At 37.4% G+C, this 22,850-nt stretch overlaps 1 protein-coding gene across 3 annotated transcripts; it reads left to right on the top strand.

Moving 5' to 3' along the window:
* Window positions 1–412: 412 nt before the first annotated feature.
* On the top strand, window positions 413–22,230 carry RB195_021373 (uncharacterized protein; the record flags this gene model as incomplete). 3 transcript variants are annotated; one of them, XM_064208084.1, is made up of 12 exons in its annotated part: window positions 6,047–6,115; window positions 8,616–8,748; window positions 8,805–8,953; window positions 13,792–13,898; window positions 13,968–14,060; window positions 14,298–14,465; window positions 14,540–14,654; window positions 14,951–15,136; window positions 15,213–15,310; window positions 17,122–17,179; window positions 21,499–21,625; window positions 22,097–22,230. In XM_064208084.1, 12 exons carry the CDS (start codon window positions 6,047–6,049, stop codon window positions 22,228–22,230), a joined length of 1,437 nt encoding a protein of 478 aa, XP_064063963.1. The 3 variants fall into 3 exon arrangements, with proteins under 3 accessions (XP_064063965.1, XP_064063963.1, XP_064063964.1); XM_064208082.1 differs by lacking the exons at window positions 6,047–6,115; window positions 8,616–8,748; window positions 8,805–8,953 and adding an exon at window positions 12,773–12,787; XM_064208083.1 differs by lacking the exons at window positions 13,792–13,898; window positions 13,968–14,060; window positions 14,298–14,465; ... (4 more) ...; window positions 21,499–21,625; window positions 22,097–22,230 and adding exons at window positions 413–452; window positions 703–787; window positions 2,268–2,384; window positions 11,448–11,456 and having other exon boundaries at window positions 6,040–6,115.
* Window positions 22,231–22,850: the final 620 nt, after the last annotated feature.

The raw sequence follows: 22,850 nt of genomic DNA, 5'->3' as shown, positions 1-22,850 counted from the left end.
AAACGTCTACAAAATAAGGAAAGAACAACAAAATTAAAATTCTCTTCTATCTACTGTAAATACTAACATTCATTGCAGTAACATAACACCTCTTGCAACATCCATGTTGATCTTTGTAGAGCGTCTCCTAGCGTAATTATGCAGTTTCGTATTTTCACATTGTTTACATTTATTTTACTTCGCATACATAAATAGTGGTGTATATGGCCTTTACTCCGAAATGTTGAATAATTACTTTATTTTTATAAGTATTCGAGAGTATTCAGTAGAAAACCACAACATATAATAAGCTTATGGAAATTTTCTTCGAAGGTAAAATGGAAGTATCGTGTTTTGATGTTTGTTTTTATTCAGATGATCTTTGGCCGTCCAGTATATATAGATCGGACCACTGTAGTTAGAACATTTCAAGATGATAGCCTTCTTATTTGGATTTCTTTGCCTCACGTTCGGTAAGTTTATGAGGTTGGGATACTATCTATTTAGTCTTTTTTTTAGGATTCCTTTCGATGGGCACATGTGAGTGTATGATTCAAATGTGTTAGTCACTCCGTATATAAGCTGGTTTGAGTGTTGACAAACCAGCGAAGGAGCATATAGTGTCCTTGGATTTATTCTTGAAGAACTTGTTTTACATTTACTGAAATATTACAGAGCTGGGGAATCCTCTATAACATATGAAACATGATATGAGTATTTCAGGACTCAACACTTACTCTTACCCCTCTTCTGGCAACGTGTGTGACCTCGATCTTAAAACAGGACCGTGCTTAGCGCTTTTCCAGAAGTGAGTCGGATTCAATGCAGCAAAAAAATCTCAAAAAAAAAAAGAACGACATAGACTGTACCTCTTAAAACTTAGTTTGCGCAGTCGTGTAGTGTAAATATGTGTACTGGTTCCACAAAAAAACCTTGATTTGCACGGATGTAAAGCTGTTACTGAAAAAGATGCTACCTAATTTCTGTACGGAAGATGTATAACGTTGGTCCGAAAATCTTGCACCAAATTTCATTTTTTTTTCAAACAATCATAAATTTATTGTTCACAGATATCAATCAACAAAATAATGTATCATGATCCATTAAGGTATGCAGGCTTATGCTTCACTAGACTATCTATTCCAGAAGTCCAGAACTCTGGTGGCTGCGAGTTGAAGAAGCTCCAAGTCTAACGTTCCAACTATTTTTCGATCATTGAATTTTTTAGATGCAGAAGGGTGTGTTAGAGCTTCCCAACCAAGCTTGGGAATTTTCTGGGGGTGTAAATTTTGCCACGTGAGGTCGGGCATTGTTATGAAGTAGAGCAACATGGCCAATTTTCTTCCACTTCGGGTGAACTGCGCCTGCCGATCTCTGAAGTTGAGAAGAGTAGACTTGAGCGGTCACAGTGTATCCAGATGACAGCAGTTCATAGTACAGAATTCCCTTGGAGTTCAACCAACAACACAGCAAAACCTTCCTTTCGTGCGATTCTCATTTCGGCTCTTTTGAAGGTAGTTCGTCACGCTGGAGTCAACTTTTCTGCCGTGCATGATTAACGTACAACACCCGGCTCTCATCTCCTGTAATAATTTGGCGAGGAAAGTGCTGCCTGTGTGGGCGCAGAAGCATTAAGATCAGCACACACACACTCTTGTCGCCTCCCAGCACTCAATTCGTCGTGGACACAAATCGACATCACTTTTCTGTAATCCAGAACATGAAGACGTCTGACGATTGTTGGGCGGCCGCATCCAAATGTCGTCGACAGTTCACGTGTAGTGGCATCCCGTCTCTGTGAACGTCACGCAAGGCTTCATTATTCCAGTCAGTCGGGCGACCAGAGCGAGGTCGATCGTCGAGCAAAATATTTTCTGGCTCGAACCGTTGGAACAAACGGGAGTCACTCTAGTGGAATACTACATCTCTCTTGAACACAGTACAAGTATAAGCGGTAGCGTCGCATGCGTTGTGGCCTTGCAGGAATTCATAGTAGACGATGGTTCGAATTTGATTTTGGCTTATTGAAGTAACGGTTGAATACCAGCGAAATGCCCACCGCTATACACCCCTCTGGTGTAAACTTCTAGAACCTTCTACCATATTCAGTTGACAAAAAATTTAGTACAAAACCTCTAAAATGCTGGATCAAACAGTAAATATCGGTGTAAGACTTTCGGACCAACCTAATATGATTATATCCTATTTCCAGTATGCCAAAAATTTATGGACAATCATAAAACTAACTTTGACTATTCCTTATTATAACTAATTCCTTATTATTGAAGATACGGTTTCAACAAAACAGCCGGTGAATGTGTTCAGTTCACCTATGGAGGATGTGACGGTAATGGTAACAGATTTGACACTATAGCTGAGTGCCAAAAAAGATGCCCTAACACTAAGTAAGAAATTCATTGTTCTACATTCTTTAAATGCATGTACTATCTCATGTATGTATGTTCCAGTCCCAGCTGCTAATGGACTCAGCTGAAGAGGATCATCTTCACACTGTGTATTTCAACAATAGAGAAATAAAATGATTTATTTGGAATTTTGCCATAATAGTAAATTTTAATCATTACATCCAACGAAGTACCAGCGTGAATGCGATTATCCACGAAGTATATCATTTGTAAAAGTTCAATCAATAGAATGGCCTCAAGCACCATTGGGTGATTAAAGGCATCACTCTACGAATCTGAGGTGGTACGGATTTCAGGTGGAGTATTCGTATACGGGATAGTAGATTATGGAGAGGGAGGTGATTCCGTCCATTTCTTCCTAATTGCCGTAAAAAACGGCCTGGAAGATACTTCTTCGGGCGTTCTGGCGCACTATTTTCTACAAGGAGTTCGACTGGAGCGCGCCAGCCTTGTGCGGCGCCGCATCTTCCGGGCCGTTTTTTTACGGCAATTAGGGAGAAATGGACGGAATCACTCTCCTCTCCATAATCTACTATCTCGTATACGAATACTCCACCTGAAATCCGTACCACCTCAGATTCGTGGGGTGATGCCTTTAAGCTATTTTCTATTTTGCACTTGATGATAATTCTTTTAATTCATACTGTTAAGTACTCCTAGTTACATTAGTGTTTAGGATTCTTTTAAGATCTTATCCTGTTCTCATCACTGCCAAAATACAGCGTATCATTGGATCTTCAGGAAACAACAGTTTTTTTTCTCCCGTATATGGCATAACACAGAGATTCGCATGGAATTACCAGCAACATAATCAATCCGATATACACATTTATTGACACAGACATCAGTTAGTAATGTTTATTCAGATGAGCAACTGATGATGAAAATCCAAATATCATAAACCGCAAGGTGTAAACAAGTTGAAGAGACGAGTTCCGTTCTCTACCCGACACGTAAAGCTTATGTACATACAGTTGGCGCAGATAAATGCACGTTTGTTGGCTTCAATATCAATATTGTTAGCCTTCCTAAATATGAAAATTTCAAATACCCTACGTATTCGTAAAAACCATTTAGTAATTCAGAAGACTAGGAAGAACCTCGAAACGTCCCAACCATGATATACAAGCTGACTTGATAATAACTAATAACTCGACAAATCTACAAGACTCAGGAATTCTTCAAAACCCCGTACATTTTCTCTTGTTTCTTACTGTATAGTATCAGGTTTATATTAGCTATATTCGTTAACTGGAACGAAGCAGCACTTTTGTTTTAATGTCGATGAGTAGAAGAGTTGTTATAAGTTCAGATTTAAATTTTGTCGGCCTATAGAGGAATTAAAGTGGGTGCTGCATAGTTAAAAAATACAAATAATGGGGGAAGTTGATTTCAGCACAGCACCGCTAATGTCTGTTTGAGAATCGTGTCTAACCTCAGCCAAATGCACTTTTAGAACAGATGTTTGTTTAACTCGTTGGAAAAAAGTCTTCTTTGCTCAAAAAGTTCTTTTTTTTGTGGTAGTTGGTAAAATCTCAATCTTGAGATGGCTTTGATAATTCTCTCGAAATCATCTGGATAAGTGGTTTTTCTCAGTACAGAAATGTGGAAAAATGCAAACACCTCTTCGAACCTCTGCAAAAAAATCCAAATATATGCTAAGAGATTTTTCGGTTATTTGCAAAATAATGCAAGAAAAGGAAAGATGTATTTTCTTCTATATTTTCGTATCTATTCGCAAACTGTGGGGAAACATGTAAGCAAAATCGCAAGAAAAAACAATGAATTGACGAAAACAAAACATTTGATGTTGGAAACAGCAAATTTGCTGATATATAAATATTTTGCACAAATTTATTGTGTTTTTTTTCGTGTATTTTCTAATTTTCTGGTGTTCCTTGCGATCGGTGCTGTTTTCTTCCACTGGGGGTCAACCACAGCATAAGAGATGATATATGTAGTTATAAGTCGCTTATTTAATTTTGTATCCTCTTCAGTCCATTCGGATTTTTAAAAACGAATACGTAAGGGATTTGAAATTGTTTCTTAGTGAGGAAATATTGATATTTATATTTGCGTTATTTATATTATATTATATTACATTATAATTTTATTCACATTATATTTATATTGTATTTTAGTACGTTATTATTTCATTTGTATTATATATTACATTTATTTTTTTATTTACTATTTGTATTTTATTATTATACTTATGTTTGTTATACCGTCGTTTTTGTGATTTCTTGTTTATTAAATGAATTGAAATTGATATTAATTGGACTTAAATGAACTTTACCGTAAACTTTCAGCTGAAATATTTCATTTCTGTGATCCTGACCAGAACCAAATGTTCAGTAGTACATGTTATCAATTTCACGGTCCACGCATTATTTCAATTTCTCCTTTTCATTCAATCAATTAATTCATCATTTCACTTTGTTTACTTCTTTGTTTTGTCGTAGAGAGGTTTTCCAACCGATGAAAGTGATCTTCGAACATTATGTCTAATCAATTTCGTTTACACCACACACACACACACACACATACGTGTATCGATAAAAAGATCAACGAAAGAGGGAAGAGCGACAACATTTTAGATAAGAGCAAAACGAAAGTATTTACGAGTATTTCCGTACAGTTTAGATCGTATCGGGGAAAAAATCGCGGAATCCTATGATAGAATGGGAATTAAAATAATGGATCTCCTGGAAAAGCACAGTTCTTCGTTATCGCTCTTGCTTTTTTGATCTCCTTGAAATCGAAACGATAAACTTTCTGCCTATTTCTCAACCCGTCAAAATCCGATATGGTTTGAGAAGTAGAGAATGCTTGGCAAAGAATACTATTGATCTAATTCTATAATTAATTTACAAAATTATGTAAGTTTTTGCTCAAAAAGAGTTCAAGCTATACGATGTATTCCTGAATAATTCTCTTATCTAAAACACAATCAAATATGAGCGGTTCCATTAGAAAAAGGTGCGATCGTCTTAGGGAATTCTTATAGAACACACGGAACACTCGAAGTGTTATCGGTAACCGTCAAATAGTTACCGACGATTGAAATTTTCGACGTGGACACCGAACACCTGAGGGTGAATTTCGTGCCTCATTAGAGTTCACGTCATTTAAAGAGGAGCGTCGTCATCAAAAAAAAAGAAGGAAGAACGACGCTTAGTCACGGTGATAGTGGTAGAAATGACCGAGCCTTGCGAGTGTTATCACGAAAGGCGTGGCCTTTTTTCGATGTCGGTGGGCCTCGAGGCTACCATCGAGTCAAGTCACCTCTAGCAAAATTTCAACAAGACCGTTAAGAACGTTTAATATCATTTTGAACGTGACATAACATACCTGAATGATATCCACATGGTTACGGAATTTTTCAACTTTTTTTTTTTCGAAATTTTCCTGCTACAGAAGAACATCCTTGTCAGGGAATCAGCTGCAATCGATTCGTATTTGACCTTTTATCTTTGTAATCCATACGGTTTATTGTTGTGAGGTGTTCCATCACTTCTACTTCTCTACTCTTCCGATATAGTTGTCATTCTTCATTAATGAGTAAATCTCTTTCTACAATTCAGTTTATTTTGTTAGGAATTTACTTTGACAGTGATTCCCCAACTTTCAGGACTTCCATGAAATCTTTGTGGCCGCAGAGGATTCTAATCCTATTATTCTGTTTTATTTCTCCTCCAAAATTCCAGGTTCGTCAAGCTTTTTCTCGCAAATATTTGCTATTTTCTCCTTTTGTTTTCTTTTCCAAGAGCTGTGACCTCTCCGTATCAAGAATCCGAAGGAGAGAGAGAGAAAAAAAAATGTGACTTAAATAATGAAGAGAGATTTCGTTGCCGGATGTGATGTTGCGTTTTGTTATGTTGTCGTTTTGTGTTCCCACATAAATCTCCGTTGAAACAACACATCGGTTAGATCCTAGACGCCTGTTGCAGCTCACTATCAAAGCTTTCACTCTTATCACGATTCTGGACAACTGCTAGACGCCGGAATGCCATAAAATAGCGAAAGTTCCATTGTTAATTGTGTACTAGATGAATCTTTGAAGAGGACATGAAGTTTCGCACTAAGTTTGGCCAAATAAAACTTTTGAAGGGAGTTTTGAAGGAAGTGGTAAATCATAAGACATGGAATCAAATTTTGGAGAAAATGTAGGAAATTTGTGGGGGAATTTGAATTATTTCGCAACTGCTTGTTATTTTTTCCAACGATTTACTTTCATTCGAGTAACAATTTTATCTCTATTACTTTTCGTTTGTATTTAAGGGCAAGCATGTTATTCAGGATCTGCGCAAAAATTACTTAACATTCCCAGGTTGGGTCCCCAGTGAGGAAAAATTTAGGCGATCAGATGAAACAACTACCTCAAAATTCATCCGCTAGATTTTGTGAGGTGCAGTACGTAAATGCGTACCTTTCAAATGTTTGGTGCCTAAAAGTTCTGGCGCTCGAAATTCCTGCCTTCGCAGCACTTTAGAGTACGAGGTCATCGCTATTATTTTTGAAAGTTCAAAATCGGTTTTTCTTTATGCTGAGCGCAATGGAAATAAATTTTAAAAGTTCAAGTATTCGAGATATGCTGAGAATCATGATGACGTCTGTATCGGTGTTTGTTACGGTGATTTCCGGCTAGATTGTTGTACACGTCCGACGAAATGTCATTAATCTTGATTGAAATTGCGATTCACACTACCTGCTAAAGGAATTGCCGCCGCCCACTCGTTGAATACCTCGATTTGTCATTGCCACCGGCTCTAACACATTGAAATCGCGCATCCTATGATGGAATGATTCACCGAATCCGGTATTATAGGATTACCTTGTAAGGGACCCATTCACAAAACTTTATGTCAAATCTCATCCACTATTTGTTAAGAGTGGAATCCGTCTTATGCCCAAAATTCCATTTTTTTTTTTAATTCAATCATATTTTGCATGATTATCTTCGAAAAAAATCGTTCTAAATTTAGAAATTGAATATGTCAAAGAAGGAAACATTATTTCCTTTTTAAACCGATATTTAAGTGATCTCAATTCAAATTTCCCGTTAGTTCCCTGTGTTACCATCTGACAGAACCTAATCCTAGGGAGTTGGTCTCCTATGACCGACTTTTCCCGGACATTTCTTGAGCTTTTTTTCATTTTCAAATTCTGCTTTGCCTTGTATAACTTCGCTGTTGAATTTGAAGGTTGAACTTCGAATCCTAGTCCCCACCTTATATAAGATCTCCTTGGGATCTAGTTTTTCATGGAAAGCTTAAGACTTATCTGATGCTAGGATGCTTTCTCATCTTTCTGTTCTATGCCAAATAGAAAAAAATGGAATTCCATGTTTTCATTTCACACTTTTATAACTTTAGTTTTTATTAGCCCTCAATCTTTAAAGCTTTCTTTGATGTGTTAATAATCTAGGCGTTATATTTTCTTATGCAAGACCGTATCCATTGGTAGTACATAATGTAATTCCAAGGAAATTGCAGATACAAAATTTTGCAAGAAATGTTGTGGATTCAAAGCAAAAAAAAAATGTGTGAAATATGAGTTACGTACGTTACGTAGCTGTCTCATTCGTATATTACCATTGTCGTTACAAAAAGGGCACCTACGGCCCATACAATTTGAGATATGCCGTGGTTTTTCAATCTTCACCATTTATTCTCGCCGGGGTTTTTTTCGATCGTTTCGTATGAGGATTTGACATGAATCGCGATGTTTTTCTTGGATTCAAATTATCCGAAATATAAAATCCTGTATGAAATTCTGAAAAAAAGTTATCCAACCATAAACAAATTTTGTCCAAGTCCAGTGGGATCATTTAAAAAGTTGATATTTTTCCCCGAAGATGTTCCGTCCATACGAAATACAACAATCTTTTGTGTTCTGAAGTGCTTGAAATCCTGGTCATTCCCGAATGCGATTAACGACTACTATTGCGCAAATATAAAGTGAAGATTGCGTGTGTTCGTTAATTGCTTTTTCGATAAGATGGACAGCTATAGTCATTATGAGGTGAGAATTACTACCGATTAGATTTGTCGGTAACACTTCAATCTCTAAAGGATCTAGTATAGTGTTAGTAGTACTAGCGGTATTTCATTGTACATACTAAGTCTTCTCGTCCTATACAAAGATAATCCATCAAAGCATCATCTCTAGGATAACAGAATAATTCGATCCGGATGTTACTTACAGGTGAATGCTATCAAATGTGATTGCCGAACTAAAGAAGAAGAAGACAAAACAAGAGATCATCTTCGTTTAGTGATACGAATTTCGGCATTAAAACTATTACCAACTGTAAGGGAGGTTATATATCAAAGTGGAGGTAAGTTACATAGATTTCAGGATGTGATAGAGTAGATTTTATAAGTAATAATTCAGCTGAGAAGATATATTTACTTGATCGAGCAAAATACGAGGTTCTAAAAGGTCTACGAGGCAACTATGGCAATTTACTCTCACAAACTGACATCATACCAAGTTTGGAAATCCTCATAAATTCACTACGAGATCTCGTCAATGATGATAAGGTAGGAACTTTTCAAACTATATTTCAATTGAATGAAATCTATGAAGAGGGAGTGAGTAGCATGAGTTTCAATAGGTCAAGAGTCCGAACTTATTCGCGTTGAGGCGTAGAGGCATCATCCCACAAATCCGGGGTGGTGCAGGTTTCAGCTGAGCTATGCCTATACGGATTCGTAGACTACGGAGAGAAGGGTGTTTCCGTCCATTTCTTTCTAACTGCCGTAAAAAACGGTCTGGAAGATACGGCTTCGAGCGCTCCGGCGCGCTATCTTCTACAACGAGTTCGATTGGAGCGCGCCAGCCTTGTGCACGCGCTGCATCTTCCGGGCCGTTTTTTGCGGCAATTAGGAAGAAATGGACGGAATCACTCTCCTCTCCATAATCTACGACCCCGTATAGGAACTCTCCACCTGAAATCCATACCACCCCAGATTCGTGGGGTGATGCCTTTAACAATAAAGTAGGTATTCATCAAAATATTGTAACTTTTCCTTGAACATGAGTTCGCAGATTTGGGATTCTGTCAACACACTTCAATAGTGCTATAGAAAAATGAATAAGTTGACCAAGACAATTGGTATAATGGGAAAGAAGAAATTTTATGCTTTTAGAGGCAGCAAATGTTTTACATTGATATTTTGTACATATTTGTGTTTTGTACATCGTCCTCATACTTAACCTAATATGAAATAGGTATATTTCCGAGTTTTTTCTTCTGAAAATCATTTAAATCTACTCTTGAGTATGAAAATTAAAAAAAAACTACAGATCGGAGGAAAATTCTCCTCTCTATGTGCTTTTTGTTGATTTAAGGTATTTTTTAATGTGTGATGAGATGGGATTCCGCTGAAAAAGGTACGACAGGAAAATAGAAGGATCAGATTTTCCATGTTGCCATGGTGTATTGAATTGTTGTTGGGGGTAACGTGAGCATGGGGACCCTAGCACTAAAATTACATTGTTTAGTAAAAAGGAAGAGCTGTGATGCTTCATGGATATAAAAGAGGTGTCCAGCCTTCTATTGAGTTCGTACAGTCAATAATTGAAACTAAAACGGGTTGAGCTACTCACCAAAAAATAGTGGATTTTTTTTCTATGAATTCTCAAATATGCCCATCGAATAGAATATGATTTTATGTGGTTCACATTTTGATGTTGGAACTAGCGGAATATCAGGTGTACTGGTTTTTATGACTAGTAACTTTTTCCTTTTTTATTTAATAATAAACTAAATAAGTAAGGATAAAGTCACTGGCATATCAATCCACTTGGGATGCGCCTACGCGTTTTACTTCTATTCGTAATCGTTGGTGTTTTGGAACGGGTGTTGGCCTGTACAAATGACTTGGTGGGCCAGCCGATGATCAAGTGAGTGTTTTTATCCCCTCAGACAAGTCTAGTACCAATTTATCGATCCCGGAGAGATGAACGACTTGGTTGCCACTAGAGCGTTTTCGAACTATCGACTGTGCCTTCACAACGGATCTCTAACCGACTGCGCCACACCCACCCTAAACTTAACAATAGTTAGCAATAATTGTCTTTTCTATGAACTCACCTCTTTATTTGGGGAACACGAAAGGAACGAATCCCTTACACTATCCTGTACAAGTAGAATAACACGCAAGAGAAACAATTCGTCCATTTACAGTTTGAATTTTCTGGATACACATTACTGCAACTATGTTCTAAGACGCTTTTTTTTTAAACCGAAATTCGCGGCAGATAGTGTATATTGAGCGAGCTTACGGTAGTAGATCACTTAACGCTGTTTTTCATTTACAGAGTTTGCATGAATAATCACTTTTTGGTTTTTGCATTAAGATATATTAACGGGGTCATTATGATATATACTAATGTTATTATATTATTATAACATATAGTATATATAAAGGTTAAAATGTCAAAGTTGACAAGTAGAGTGCAAAACGTGCTTATATTTGATCTACGGGGCCGACTTCATATTGATTGGTCACCGAAGCATGTGCTGACATGACTTGTCCTTCGATTTTTTTCTGTCAATTGGAAAGTCACTGATAACATGAATTTCTATGCGTTTTCTGTTACTTTAGTAGGGGTGGAGAAATATTGGGAAGTTATAAGAGGCTTTAATACATATATCTGTCATAACTTTTATTCTTAATGACTGATAATTTATATTTTTCTTTTTCGCAAGAAGCAACAGCTAACCGGCGAGCTGGCCACAGTCATGTTCAGCTCTTTTCATGTCTATTACTACCAGACTCTATTTATTTTAACTGCTCGACCTTAAGCAAACTATTCAATTGTTTACTGTTTCTTTAAGGAAATGAGGTTGGTTAATGCTACTTTTTGAGCAGTTTTTGTAATTTATAGCAACTTTCCTAGTTGGTGCAAGGTGTGTGTTCGAATTTTTCTCGGCCAAATGTGCTCATATCTGGTATATTTTAGGTTTTATTTTTTTTGTACATTTCTTTAGCAAATGAAGCGAAATTTCCCATAAAATAACGTTTTCAGCTACGTTAGCTCCAACTTAGAGGATTAAGTTAATTTCGTATGGTTGTCCTGCTAGTTTGCTGTTGGGTACAACGGTTAATCACAAAGAAATTATCCTCAACCACTCTTCTGGATGTGGACAGATACTCTGAAGCTGCAAAGCTGTGGCTTCACTTCTTTGCTTCACATTTCTGGATGTATTATTGGATCAAAGATGCTGATGTTGTTACTCGGTCGGCCTTGTTTTGTTAGTCTCTTTTCCAATTAAAATGTTCTTGTATGTCATTTTTCATTTTTCTCAATCCTTTAGTAGTGTAATTAGTCTACACTCGAATCGAGAGTCTAAAACTTAAATCTAAGATTTATGGTGCATTTTCAGAATCAAATTGAGATATTTTATTTATTTGTTTATTTATTAGCATACACAGATAGTGCACCAAAAAGAAAAAAAAAAACACATTTGTCTATGTCAGGATAGTTAAGAACTCATTGTTTGTGGGGTCTGACGCAGTCCTTATCGTGGCGGAAATGCATCAACATGTCGTTCTCCTACTCCAGAAAGTGATGCTCAACATTAACGGTTTGTTTAACATATAGGGATACGAACAACTTAGCCCCAGAAGGAGCACGTTGCAATATAGAGCGAATCTGACGAGAGACCTTGAACGAAGAGGGTTCACTAATTTTCGTGATCCTCAAACGACTAACCACCACAATCTAGACAAGACCAAGCCAGCTAGAAGATGCGGAAGTCGATAAGATGAGGTTATTTAGAGGTAATATAGAGAAGAGGCGACATGACGGAACATAAAAAAGTGATCAAATCATAAGATATTAGTATCCTTGTTAGTGAATGAGCTTGAGATTATCTATGTTAGATCTCTGCACAGGAATTGATTGATTGGAAATGAGAGCACCGTAAGGGCTGCTCAGAGTCAATGATCTTTTCAAAATAAGTCAAAAATTTTTTTGCTCGACTATATGTGAGAAGGGACCATTTTGTTCTGTACTCTCAGGTCCCCATAATAAAAAGTAGAATTGTTGGAAAGTTTTCGGGATGCTCAATGTCATAACTCTTAGTCTTTTCGATCGATAGTTGGTATTTTTCCTTTTACGAGATCCAACAACTATCCTCGATGAATTTAGCACAGTTCCGGCACTTTCTTCTTTCGCTGTTCTTTTATATCGTGATTGCAAGCTTAGTACTAAGGAGTAATAGTTAATTTTTGTACTTTTAGGTCACAGTTATTTTCCTAACTGCTATTTCAGACCGAAGCCAACTGGTAGCTACTATTATATTAATAGCGAATTCATGAACCAGCTGCTGTATAACGTGATAACGAGGAATGCTGTCTTCAGATGTAATTACTGGAAAATCAAATCCAATTTTCACTTTATTCTATGCGGAAATGAGTGCTGCACTTGCGATTCTAACGAGTTTGCTTGTTACTCATGCATAATCTTGCCTCCAACACCAACCTAGCTTACTATACAAAGAAAATACTGTAATAATAAAAATGTAATATAAATGATATTGAGTAATGTTAATAACAGTAAATATTACTGCTAAATAGTAAATAGTTATTGGTAGCCCAAACATCGTCATTAGATGTATGAGTGTGGGGTTAGGGGGAATGCCTTGACTGGACTAAATGCTTCCGGGCAGTAGCCGGGCAAAAATGAGCGGAACTTGACATGACTTTGCACCCGAACATGCTACATGCATATAAATTGTCAGGAAGAGATCCGAGTAAATGAATCTCATTCTGTCACAGAAATGAGAGAAGTAGTAGGGTAGAACTTCTTTTTCTATTTGGTGATTTTTTCTTATTTTGGTAGTGGCTTGTATATTTAAATTCCGAGCTATGTTGTTATTTCATTCGGATGTAGCGTGCACCTGTTATTAGAAACTTGGGACAGAATAAGAAAAAGCAAATAGTGTGGTTTTCCTTAGAATTTCCTTTACGGAACATATTTGGATTCGTGTAGTTTTATGTTTATTCGTGGAACAATAATGGTTTTGAGTAGATTTTTTTCTAACGTTTTCTCGATTGCGAGTACCTAGATGAAAGCTTCAGTGGTTACCAAAATGAAGGTTCAGTAGTGCCAATAAATCCCTCTAAGTAGGAAAAGAATTCTAGAACAAGAATTTTGTACCTATCGTTAACCAAAAAATAAGGAATATTTTTTTATTTTGAGATTTCAATTACGTTATTACCAACCGCTATCCTTCTCATGAAGTAATTGATTTGTTCTGAAAATATTCAAAAGTTTCTTATTTTTTAGTATTCACTAACTAGTAGGAGTCATGAGTTCCAAAAAAAAAAGAAACATTATTCCGTTACAACGTGTTTTTAATTTGCAGAATAACACAATAAATGAAATTCGTGCAATTGTGAACGATAGTGTGACGAAGTTCCACAAGACTGTCTTACCGTCAGCATTTTTATGTTTTGCCCTTGGCACATGCAGGTATGTAAACATATATATGTGTCGTGGTTCGAATGCATTGTATAATATTTTGTTATGGAATTTTTACAGGACAGCTAACACTTTTTATATGGAATGCATGAGAAATAATGTGCAACATTGGATGACGTTCTTTGGTGACGAACCTCAGAAAATGACGAACAAGTATGTAGCTGTTGTCCTTTTCATTCAAACACCACAACTATGACTTCTTTTATATGCACATACGTATTTTTTGAATTTCAAATCTATTTTGGCGATGTGGTTTGAATCTTTTCAGCTATTAAATGACTTGAGAATGAAGTAATTAATCCATAGTGTGTAATCCTGTTTTTATGGGCATGAAAATGGTGGTTCAAAAAAAACTGTTCGGAAATATAGAACTTATTTCAAAATTTTCAGGCTTTCTGATGCATTGTTTATTTATCGTCGAGTGGATAACATCCTTCAAGCATTGCATAACGCTCTAATCACTGCTGAAGATCAGGTGACATCTGAATGTGCACGACGATTTACGGATGTAACTACATGTTCGAAATGTCTTACCGATGATAGTGTTGGATACTGTAGGTAAGATGAACCTGGTTTTTATACAGAAGAAAGACTATTCCTGGAGGAATTGTGTATTAGTGCTAAGTTTTTAGAAGTTCCTGTCAGCGAGCTGCATTTGGTTGTCTGGAGAATCTGGCACGAAACTGGGAGACAAATATAGATCAGCTGTACGAGCTTACAAGAAATTTTGAAGAAGGCTTTCAACAGGTCTGTTAGCTTCTTATATCTCATCAATGAAACAAAATTAGCCCTTAGTAATATTTGGAGCTTCTTAAGATGAGTAATTCAGAGAAATTCTTTCGTTTCTCCTCTTATTTTGCTCATTTATTCGTAGTATTGAGCTTGATTAGTTGTACTGGACATGTTTCAAACGAGTTACACTACGTAGCCAACCGACCCACATGGGAATAGCATGCACCTGCGACCAAATTTCCCCGATTGGACTTTAGTGGACATACCAATTGTCTTGCATTTACGTGAATCTGAAGTGTGAGCGTTTACAGCTCGTCCAAGGTATCATGGATGGAATGCGTAAGCTTGTTGAATCAAAAGCTCCGAAGCTGGCCAAAGTTGTTGTGAGCAAATGTGGTCCACTGCTCAAAAATAATGCTTATATGACGCCATCCACTTTGAACAAACCTCAGAAGCCTAAAGAAGTCAACGCAAAGACGAAGGAACTTGTTGAACAGGTGATCTTTTCTTTAATTTTAATAGGTGACATGGAATTCGAAGTAGTCCTCACCACTTTTCCATTCAAAATTTCAGTTACGCACTTTGCGGAAGTGTTGGGCGCAGATTGCCGACCGGACGTGTTCGGAGGCTTCGGAGCAGTCGTTTTGTTGGAATGGGACCAACATAGTTAGGTGAGTATAGAAACATCATAGATGAGGAAGTAGGGATTGGTTTGAGTGTATTTCCCGCGCATCCTCGTCACATATTAGCTTCTTCACACACATACACAGAATATGTGTGCTATGTGTGTTTGTCGACCCATACTTGACGGGGGAAATTGAGAGGGTTGCGATATGACGGAGTGTAAAAGGAATCGTTGAGTTTCTCTGCAATAATGACCTCTCATTCCTCTATGTTCTTTACGAGGCCGAGGAAAAAACTGCTTTTCAAATCGTTACTCTTGAGAATTTCTCTTGAATCAACAATTGTCGTGTATAATAATTGTGTTGGACCGGTTTATGAACGGTTATTGGAAACGTTCAACTAAGGAGCTGTACGAATCCTATAGATAAGTAAGCGTTTGAGAAATAAGATTTCAAAACTGAAAAATGGCTTCATTTAGCTAAAGTTGACTAGTTATTTATTGTAGGCTATAAAAAATCTTCGATTTTTCAATAATAGGATACTTTGTTTTACTCGAACATCAATGAGAAATGAGCCATGAATGTTATAATTCTACATGAAGTCCCAGTGTAAAATGATGGCATAGTTGCTAAATAATTTTTCAAAGTCAAATTTACTTAGAAGAAATTCGCAAAGTCTGAGATTTTGGAATTGCAATTTTGATTGGTCAGTAATAATAATAAAAATAAAAATAATAAAAATAATAATAGTAGTAGTAATAGTAATAATAGTAATAGTAATGATAATTGTAACAATATTAATAATAAATAAAAATGATAATAGTAAGTAATAATAATAATAAATAACAATAGTAATTGTAATGGTAATAATAATTCCTATTTTGAATCATTCGTTAACGTTGTCCGGAACACGAAGATTGCGCAATCAGCGCTCACCTTATGTGGATTATGTGCCTAGGACAAGTTATTTGCTTAAGCTTATCTATATTGTCTTGGTCAGAGCTACTTGTGCTAGCAGTTAGTCAGTTTCAACGTAAAAGCTAACATTGTTAACTATACTTTATTAGAACAGATGTGAAACTAGAGTTACATTTAGTTACCACCCACCTACCTCACTCATTTCTTTGCCTACGCTTTTGCTTGTTCCAGAACAAATTTATCTTTTTCAGTAGGATGGTTCGTTCCTTACGAAATCAGAGCTAACCCTCGAATTTCGTTATTTTCAAGCTCGTTCACGTAATATGAATGAATAGTAGTGTGATTTCTTGTTGTAAAACGGCCGCAATAAATATAGATGATGAGATGTAATTATGATATGATGACTCACTAGCGGCATTCTTTTTGTTGAGTTCTTTGTTACAGTGGGATTGGTGAGTAATATTATCCTCGTATTAATTCTAGACTCGTTCTCATGGTCTCCGCTAATGTTGACTTTTCCACTTCTTACTACCAGAAATTGGCAAAGCCGTTGTAGAAACAGCTTGTCCTGTTTCCGAAACAACACAGCTCTTTATCGATGAAACTAGTCACAACGCTTTGTAGCATTCCTAAACAAAAAAAGGTGATTTTTTTTTCGTAGCTGGACCGCCTATTCTGGGCAACGAGTGGGAGAGAGAGCGAGAGGCCGAGCGAGAGACAGAGCACACTGAGGGCGGGGCATGTTGTTGGCGTAGATCCGAACTGATAGCCGTCAGCCTCCGTTGACGGACTCATCAGAAGACATTCAGCTGCTTCTGCAACTACTCGATTCAACAGAATACTATCTATCTATATCTCGATAGATCAATTATCCGTAAATAGGCCTAGGCAATGCCACGGATTACCACCTACATTATTCTGTTGCTATTCGCCTGTTACAGATTGCAAGTTGCTGACGACTTCAGTATCGGTACAAAAGATGTTCGCCCTCGACCCAAGGTTGGTCACACCAATACGGTTTTTTTTTTTGATTCACCTTCTTTCTTTGTTTTGTTCTTTGAACTGGCTTACTCAACATTGCTAACAAATTGATACTTCTCCTCGCACATCGTTTCCTTTTTTTGCGTCTCATGCGTCGAGTAAAGTTCGTTTTGCTCTTCATTAGTATGCAATCCTTGGGTGCATTTACTTCTTGAATTTGAAATGCTTTGTTCCAGCTTAAATAGCTGAGCATGGCTATAATTGTTGTTCCGTGTTTTGCCTTTAGATATTTGGCTCAAACATTGTTCTTGGGATTTTTTTTTCCGCTCAATTTCGAGATTGTTCTGCTTTTCGTTATGCAGCGGCGTCGCATTTAATGTCCGTAACCAAACATCATGAAGAGGTTGTCCTCTTTTAGAGGTAGAATGAAGAAATAAGGGGTTCAACGTGCAGGCCACTGATTGCCTGTCGTTCAATTTCGGCTATGGAGGGGGCAGAGGAGCTGCGGACCTAGAGGAGGAAAGGACCAGGCGGCCAGTTTCAATTCCTTCTTGCGTGCTTGTTTCTACCAGTCGCGGCACGCACTTTTCGCCTAATGTGAACCTTTGGAGCTTCAGCGTTGATGCTTATTTCCCAAATATACGGTTGAGATGCATCGCATTGCGTCGTTTGAGTGCGATTGTGTACTTCAGCGGTCACGCGATTCTTGAACCTGCGGCGGTCGCGGATCAGTAGGTAGCTGAGGGCGGCAATGAGCTTCACCACTATTTGTTCTAGAAAGCATGTGTTTGTGGGAACAACGAGTAATGTCAATACAGGTGTCAGCAGGTGGTCGCTATGTCTCAAGTGCACGAAGCTGTCTAGCTAGTTGATTGATCCTGATTCAAATCCCCGGCTACGCTTTTTTTTTTCGTTGGGATCGTCAATCACGTAAGATACATTGAGTACGATTTCTCACATAGTTCCTAACTCTAATGTTTACCGTAAAATTGCAATAGTCAGCAGTTTTTTTTTCTAATCATTAGAATCAAGGCTGTGTTCTGACGTTCTGAAAGCAATGATGCACTAAGAACAACAAAAAAAAAAGTTGAGTATGTAGCTTTCTCATAATTATTCTCCTGCTTATGTTCCCCTAAAGCAAATCCCTGATAAGAATGTAGCCTTCGATGTGGGATAAGAGACACTCAAATCTTTTAGTCACTTTTTACACTCAAACCCTCGAGTGGTGAATACGGGCAACAGACCATGTTGGCACTTCATTTCCCATGCCAGAACTTGTGAATCATTTATCGCTTCCGAGGTTTTCTCAGTGTGAGCGTCGCTGTTATCAAATGCGACACAAAAGTTTACAGAGGAGAAACCCGTGTCCATATATTGAGATAAAAAATCTGCTGCTTTCACTAAGAAACATCAGCCAACAGTACACACTAATGCCAGAGTCACAATCTAATTGTTTAGAGAAAAAAAAACGCTTGGAGAGCTTTCCTTCATGATCACGGGGCTATAAGAATTCTGACATAACGAATTACGGCTTTGCTCGCATGTTTTCATCGATATATCACGTTTTCGCTGGTTTCTTCGTCTGTCGAGGATGTTATGTTTCGTCAGGCGTGTAGGCGAACTGATAGTAGTGCTATTTCGAGTTTCAGCTACTTTTTAGACGATTTCGGAGAGCCGATTTTAGAATAGTAAAAAAAAAACGATACGATCCTCTTAAGCTGCTTTTGTAAAAGGCGTAGTTCGAATACGCCAGAAATAGAATTGAACACACCAAACACACAAACATCTCTTCGTATCGTTTCTTGGATTCGTTGAGTCGTTCACGTTACTCCTCCATTCAACCTCCCTTGAGAGTTTGAGTCTTAGCGATTCGGTCATTTGTATCGGCCTATTTTTGAAGCGGATGCATTTAAAGCAGCACGTATGACATACGAGGGCTTTGTGATGAATTCTTCGACCAAAGTCGTCGATGTGTATCGATGTATGTACACTTGTTTGTTACTTTTTTTCCTGTTCCCTATCTATTTTCATATTTGACCATTGTACTGAAATAGGAGGCAATGAATGACGAGATATTGGTCACGACAATTATTGCCTTAGCAAGTGGTCCGACTCGTGCACATTCGACCCGACTCTCTTTAATCAACGCGCCGAGACATCGGGGATACCTGTCACTAACGCTAAACTCCGTCACTGATCGATCATTAATTTTGCTCATAATACTCGCGATTATGTTCTCAAGGATAACTGCATCTGGTTTTGCGAGGGTCATTAATTACACGAAAAACTGGACCACCTATGGTACGTGTTCAAAATGTGGGGAATGATATTTGACGAGCGGATAATGCGATGAAGTGCAATATTACGATATGATTTTCTTTTTTTTTCAAACATTTGACGTGATGACGTTGCAAATTATGTGTACGCAACATGCACGTCTGTGTTTCATAGTGTCATGCACTCGCTCACTTTTTTTTTTCTCGAAAATTTCTTTCCGTTCAATGACATGAGAAAGAATGCAGAATCGACATCGCCATTGCATTCTTTTCTCGGTCACTCTCTAGTTCTAATCCGTCTCCTTCTTCTCTTTTGTCTTGTTCCATCCTTTCATACATTATATGTTTTGAGCGTCATAAAAAAAAACTTTCAGTCGCGTAACAATCGTTTATTTAATGTTATGAGCGTTTTTTTCGTGCCCGAGTTCATAGTCGTCAACTCAGAGAGGATTATACCTCAATACCTTCTCTCGCTCTTCATGCGTCGCCACTAGGGGGGGGGGGGGCGAAATGGTAATCGCCGTGAATCAAGAGGGCAGAGGCTAGTGCGCGTTTCGAAATGATTGGAATCGGCTTGAGATAGGTAGAGGTGCAATTACAACATCGAACCCTTTAATGTAGCTGTTATAACGGTGTTGGTCCCGTTTTTATTTTTGAGCAATTGCATCTCCTTGAGAATATTGGTTGAAATCCATCACTAGATTACAGTGGTTTTTGCAGTTTATTTACGATAATTCTGGGTCCATTGAATCTCCGTTTTAATGTTTGCAAGGATAATATTTGTATATTTGTGGCTACAAATAAATAGTGGAGATAAGGGAGTAGTTGAGTATCTTTAAGTATCTTTTAAACTTTTAAACATCGCTTCCAATGAACAAAAGAATATTTCCTTCTTATTTTTTCCGAACCTAATTCCTTCGCAATCATGTATTATTCTAATTGCTATGCTTTGGTTCTGAAAAATAACAATCATAGTAAAATAATAAATTAGTATCAAAAGAATGAAACCAAAGCCAACACAGACCAGATTTCGTTTCATTCAGAGTGAAGAGAAGCAAAAAGTAGTGATCTCTTAGAATTCATGGATGTAAATGCAAATGAGGAAGAAAACATGTAAATTGTATGATAATTATCCGCCTTATTCGTATTCGATCAAGCAGATGCCATAGAAAATGCACCGTAGCGTAAAATTCCAGCTGTTGCTTAGGAAAAGCAAGGATTTTCCTTCTTTTATCTAGATCCATTAATAATATTAATATAATCTTATTAATTTTCACATTGTCAGTAACACAACGATTTTATTCATTTGTCAACCAGTCTAGCAATAGTTTGTCAAGAAAACGAAAGAGTAAATTAATTATTGTGAATTATCCAAGAAAAGCAGATGCTTTTTTTAAGGAGAAATGGAACCAAGTACTGTGGTGAATTTTTTTTTTTTGTATTCTTTAAAATTCAACTTCACTTTAGCACCTCTTCTATTGCATTACCGTGAAGACCTTTTTGTTAGTTTTCAAGATGTATAAATTTATGGTTGTCCAGACATTGCCAAAAAATCCCTGCATTGGCAAAGTACAGCGGTTTTTTTTTTTCAAGGAAGACCTAACTTTCGTAGGTAACTGCAATATTCGTTACCTGAGACATTGTAAATTTAAAGAAATTTTTTTTTTCTGAAACAAGATTGCATGATCGAAAAGCGTTCACAAATCGATTGGAGCATTTAGTTTATCAGCATTAACGTACATTTTAGAATTATATAAAATTGTACTTGTCTACTCTATCGAAAAAAGTGCTCTGAATGCTCTATGGCTCATGTAGGTCCTACATTCCAATAGGGCAATGCATGACGAACCATTACATTTGATTGCATCGTGAATTCCTTGATTCGCCGAGCAATACTACGTTCGTTTTATTTATCCGAACTTTTTTGCTTATTCAATGCAACTATTCCTCTCCAATCTATCTTCTTCCCAAGTTTTATCGTTTTTCTCACACATTCCTGCTTGACTCGTTATCAGTATTAAGCTTCGTTATCAGTGCTATACCTCATCGTATCAGTTTAAGGAGACGTGGCTGGAATCATCCGGTCATCCATACGATACGGATGACGAAGATTTTATCGGCGGCTCCGGATCGGGGATGCCAGTCGAGGAGGTGCATGACGATGCGACTGTCTATACGATAGCACCTGGTAAGTGTGAGAACATGTCATCACGTCAATCTTGTTACTTCATTTGCGTGGGCTGATAATGATCTCACATCGTGTGTCTCTAGGTGATGGTGCTTTACGTTAGATTTCTTGTCTAAAATGGTGCTGTTAGTTGAAAATTTAAGAAGAATTATGAAGTTAATAATTTGGATCTTGAACGAATTGACACTTGTTTACACCCTAATAACTAAGTATTCCGGATAATTTGTGCCGAAGAAAATGAGCGATCAGTTGATGACTGTCGAAAGTATAGCTCCTTGTGTTCGGAACCCTTCGGCGTGAACAGACGACCTTGCGCCTTTTGTTCCTCGCTGGATCTCACGCAATGTATGGCCATCGCGACAACACGCGATGTTCGCATAGTAGTAATGTAGGCGACAGAGACGTGCACTTTGTTTCATGTATTATGGTACACATCGAGGGAGAAATCCGTATAAAAATTCACAAATTCAGTTCACACATCACCAGCCACATCACCACCGATGATGCCGCCTGTACATGTGGAGGATGTTACTCGAGTTTTCCCTCAGGCATTCTCCTGGACAGCTTTTAGCATTTTACTATTAGCTGTTCTGTTGTTCCACTGAAGCATAGAGGTCATGCATGCCTTCATCTCTTCCCGAATGCAATTAATCTAGTGTACTCAGTGTTTTTAACTCAGTCAGTTAGTCAGAATCACACGTACTTTTTTGTTTACGTGAATTCGCTGAAACACATGAAACATACTGTGTTCCATTTATTCTTCTATAGGCCTTATTGAAAATGGTAACGATGTCATCGCTCGCGCGTCTTTTAATTGTACAAGCCGGTTTATTGTGAGTTCTAAGGTATTTATTACATGTATTACATTTGCTAGCTATGTTTTTTTTTCTCTTTTCACATGTCATCTTCCGTTTCGTCGCTTTCTTTCTTTCTCGTCACATGTAGCGAAAAATGATGCTGTTATAATAACTGACCGGGTGTAATGATTCACTTTCATGCTACATTTTCCTCGCCATTGATTGCCATTGTCATTGATTTACTGTTAATCGATTAATGCTGCATATACATATTTTGAATGATCGATTATTAGATACTCAAAGTGATGAATTTTAGGCTATAATGTTATTTTATTAATACGAAATGAAGATTTTGATCTTCGTCTGTGTGCGTAGATTTTTTATGTGTTGTAAACATTGCGAAGTTTCTTTATGAAAAAACGTGGTAG

The sequence above is a fragment of the Necator americanus genome, chromosome X (assembly GCF_031761385.1).
Source record: "Necator americanus strain Aroian chromosome X, whole genome shotgun sequence".
In the NCBI taxonomy this organism is placed as follows: Eukaryota; Metazoa; Nematoda; class Chromadorea; order Rhabditida; family Ancylostomatidae; genus Necator; species Necator americanus.
Note: the sequence above shows the minus strand (reverse complement) of the source record. Positions and strands in the feature narration are given on the sequence as shown.